This window comes from Gavialis gangeticus, unplaced genomic scaffold (genome assembly GCF_001723915.1).
Source record: "Gavialis gangeticus isolate Ggan-Ray unplaced genomic scaffold, GavGan_comp1, whole genome shotgun sequence".
NCBI lineage: Eukaryota > Metazoa > Chordata > Crocodylia > Gavialidae > Gavialis > Gavialis gangeticus.
This window is the reverse complement of record NW_017728995.1, coordinates 19,255,877-19,258,334: the sequence shown is the minus strand read 5'-3', so window position 1 is coordinate 19,258,334 and position 2,458 is coordinate 19,255,877. Positions and strand designations below refer to the sequence as shown.

At 42.0% G+C, this 2,458-nt stretch overlaps 1 protein-coding gene across 2 annotated transcripts in view; it reads right to left on the bottom strand.

The window, feature by feature from the left end:
* FNDC3B (fibronectin type III domain containing 3B) overlaps positions 1-2,458 on the bottom strand; it is a 449,034-nt gene that overhangs the window by 126,129 nt on the left and 320,447 nt on the right. For both annotated transcript variants that reach the window (XM_019503306.1, XM_019503307.1), the window contains exons 8-9: positions 1,886-2,043; positions 567-626 (exon numbers count right to left, since the gene is read on the bottom strand). In XM_019503306.1, coding sequence (XP_019358851.1) covers positions 567-626; positions 1,886-2,043 — 218 coding nt within the window. The remainder of the gene's footprint in view (positions 1-566; positions 627-1,885; positions 2,044-2,458) is intronic.

The following is a 2,458-nucleotide window of genomic DNA, read 5'->3' as shown; positions in this document are numbered from 1 at the left end:
AGCCCCCCCCATGGTTCTTATATAATCTCTGTTCGTTCAGTTGACATAGTTATTTATCCTTGTCCTCTTCTTTAGTAATGATGATATAAAATACATATCTTGAAAAATCTCTCTTAAAATCTATTGCCTAAGGGTGTCTGTACATGAGCTCAGAGGCTGCTCCGACATGCTGTAATTACAATGCAGACTATTAATTGAGTCTGCCAAAGCATGGTAATTACCACTCTCCAGCAGCCTCTCATATCTTGTGTATCAGCGTCCCAGCACTTCAAAATGGGACAAGCTTTAGTTCAAGTGCCCCCACTGCCATTTTGAAGCGTGAGGGCACTGATACTCAAAAAACTATGGCGCTTTAATTAGAGCAGTTCTTAGAGCCAGTCTAATTAAAGCACCACCCCTCCTGCCCCTGGAGCACATGTAAAAGTGCCCTAAGAGACTAACATAATACTAACGATTATTTAAGGACTTGAGCTAAAATGTGAAGTTAGACAAGAGACTCCCATATTTTCTTTTTATATGCTTGAACAGATTATTTTTAAGAGGTATTCAGAATTATACCAGCTCACCTGACATGGTAATCTGTTGCTGGCCTAAGGTCCTTCAGGTTATATTCCAACTCTTCTCCACTGCAGAAAGAAATCATCAATAAATCATGAAAATCAGAACCATACTTAGTACAAGCTATTGAATTTATGGTAATTGGGAACTGAACCTTAGTCACTTCCATACTAGCTTTGTTATTTTACTCTCATTATTGGAAATTACCTACGGTACTTAAAAATGCTTAATAATCAAGCTGGGGTGACGAATATTATATCAAAAGATTCTAACAATTGTGTGTGGACTGTTGCATCTTGCACTGATATTTCGTTTGGGCTCTCATTTCAGCTTCTCTTGCCAATATATGCCCAACTTTAGGACCATAACAGGGTCTTGCTACTAAGAACATCATCATCCTAACAGCATCAGCGCAGCAGCAAAACTCCAACCGATTCCAGCCTCAGATGCTGAAATATTAATTTTTAAAAAAATCCTGCAAGTTAACTAATACATCCAGGGCCATGTTTACTAGAGGTGCACTGATATATAGGTTCATATCGGATCAGCACTGATAAAAGGAAAATTTACATCATCAGCAATTGGCTTTTTTTGCTCAGCATAACCGATAATATCACTGATAAATGCTGTGTGCAGCCACAACATGCACGCAGCCAGGAATGCAGTCTTGTAGCTTGGAGAGGAGCATCTGGTGTGTGAGCCTGTTGGGGCAGGGGGGCAGGGAGGGAACACGATGACAACAACTCACTCTTGCCCCACGCACAAATCCAGGGGCCACATGGCCCTCATGCCTCTCCTGGGGGTGCATGCAGTGGTGGGAGCTGCCCCTTCCCCACTCTCCTATGCCCCCCCAGATGAGCTGCCTGTGGCTGTCCCATGCCTCACCCTACCCCAGCTGGGCAGTGCCTGCCCATGCTCCACTCCCTCCCTCACTGTGGGAGCCTTCATCACCCATGCCCCACACTCCTCCCTACCCCATGCCCCTTCCCCCCACAGATCTACCAGCGGGATGCTGGTCTCCAAGCTACTGGGGTGCATATTGGCTATTGGATTGGCATCAGCTGGTACGGCTAGTTAATAAATCAGCAAAAAAAATCTTTATTAGTGCACCCCTAATCTTTACAGTTTATGGAGTCACAAGTGGTAGGGACTATAACAGACAAGTTTGGCCATGCACAGCTTGCCCTTCTGGTCACCTGCTCCATAAGGATGACTGGACCTGCTGGGAGATTGCAGAGACTATGAAGATTTCATCTATTGCAAGACAGGACAACTTTTTTAAAAATCAAGACACAAAGAGAAATGCATGCAAAAGGTAGGTTGTTACCTGTAAATTATCTTGTATTTTCCATCCCTCCCTTTATCTGATAAGGCAACTTCGTAAGTACAGGTGTAAGGCAAGCCATTATTGTGTCTATCTGCATTTAAAAGGCCAGTAGGAGGGGACCATGTGAGTAAAACAGTTCTTGCTTGAATATTTGTAACCTATAAAAGAAATAACAATTACTGGGAATTCTCTCATTAGTATACAAAATATATTTGCTCTTTACAAAGAAAATTACTTTTAAATACCAAGAGTTAATCATGAAAGCTAAATCTCTATCCTGAACAAGAAGCTGACTAAGAAACAGGAACAAAGATCCAGATAGTTTATGACAGATGCAGACAGCATAGATTAACTCACAAAGTGGCCATATAAGCCTTCTATACAAGGATGTTTTTGTTCTCTAGTGGCCAATGGATGCAGCTCTATTAGACTAGAGACAGAAATTACACAGAAACCAATATAAGCGATCAGAATCCAGTTCAAGTCCATAACACAACAGAAGTTCAGTGCACATAAGCCACTTTCAACATGGCTGAAACTGGTTTAAGATAAATCCGGATGGATGTAGTATCA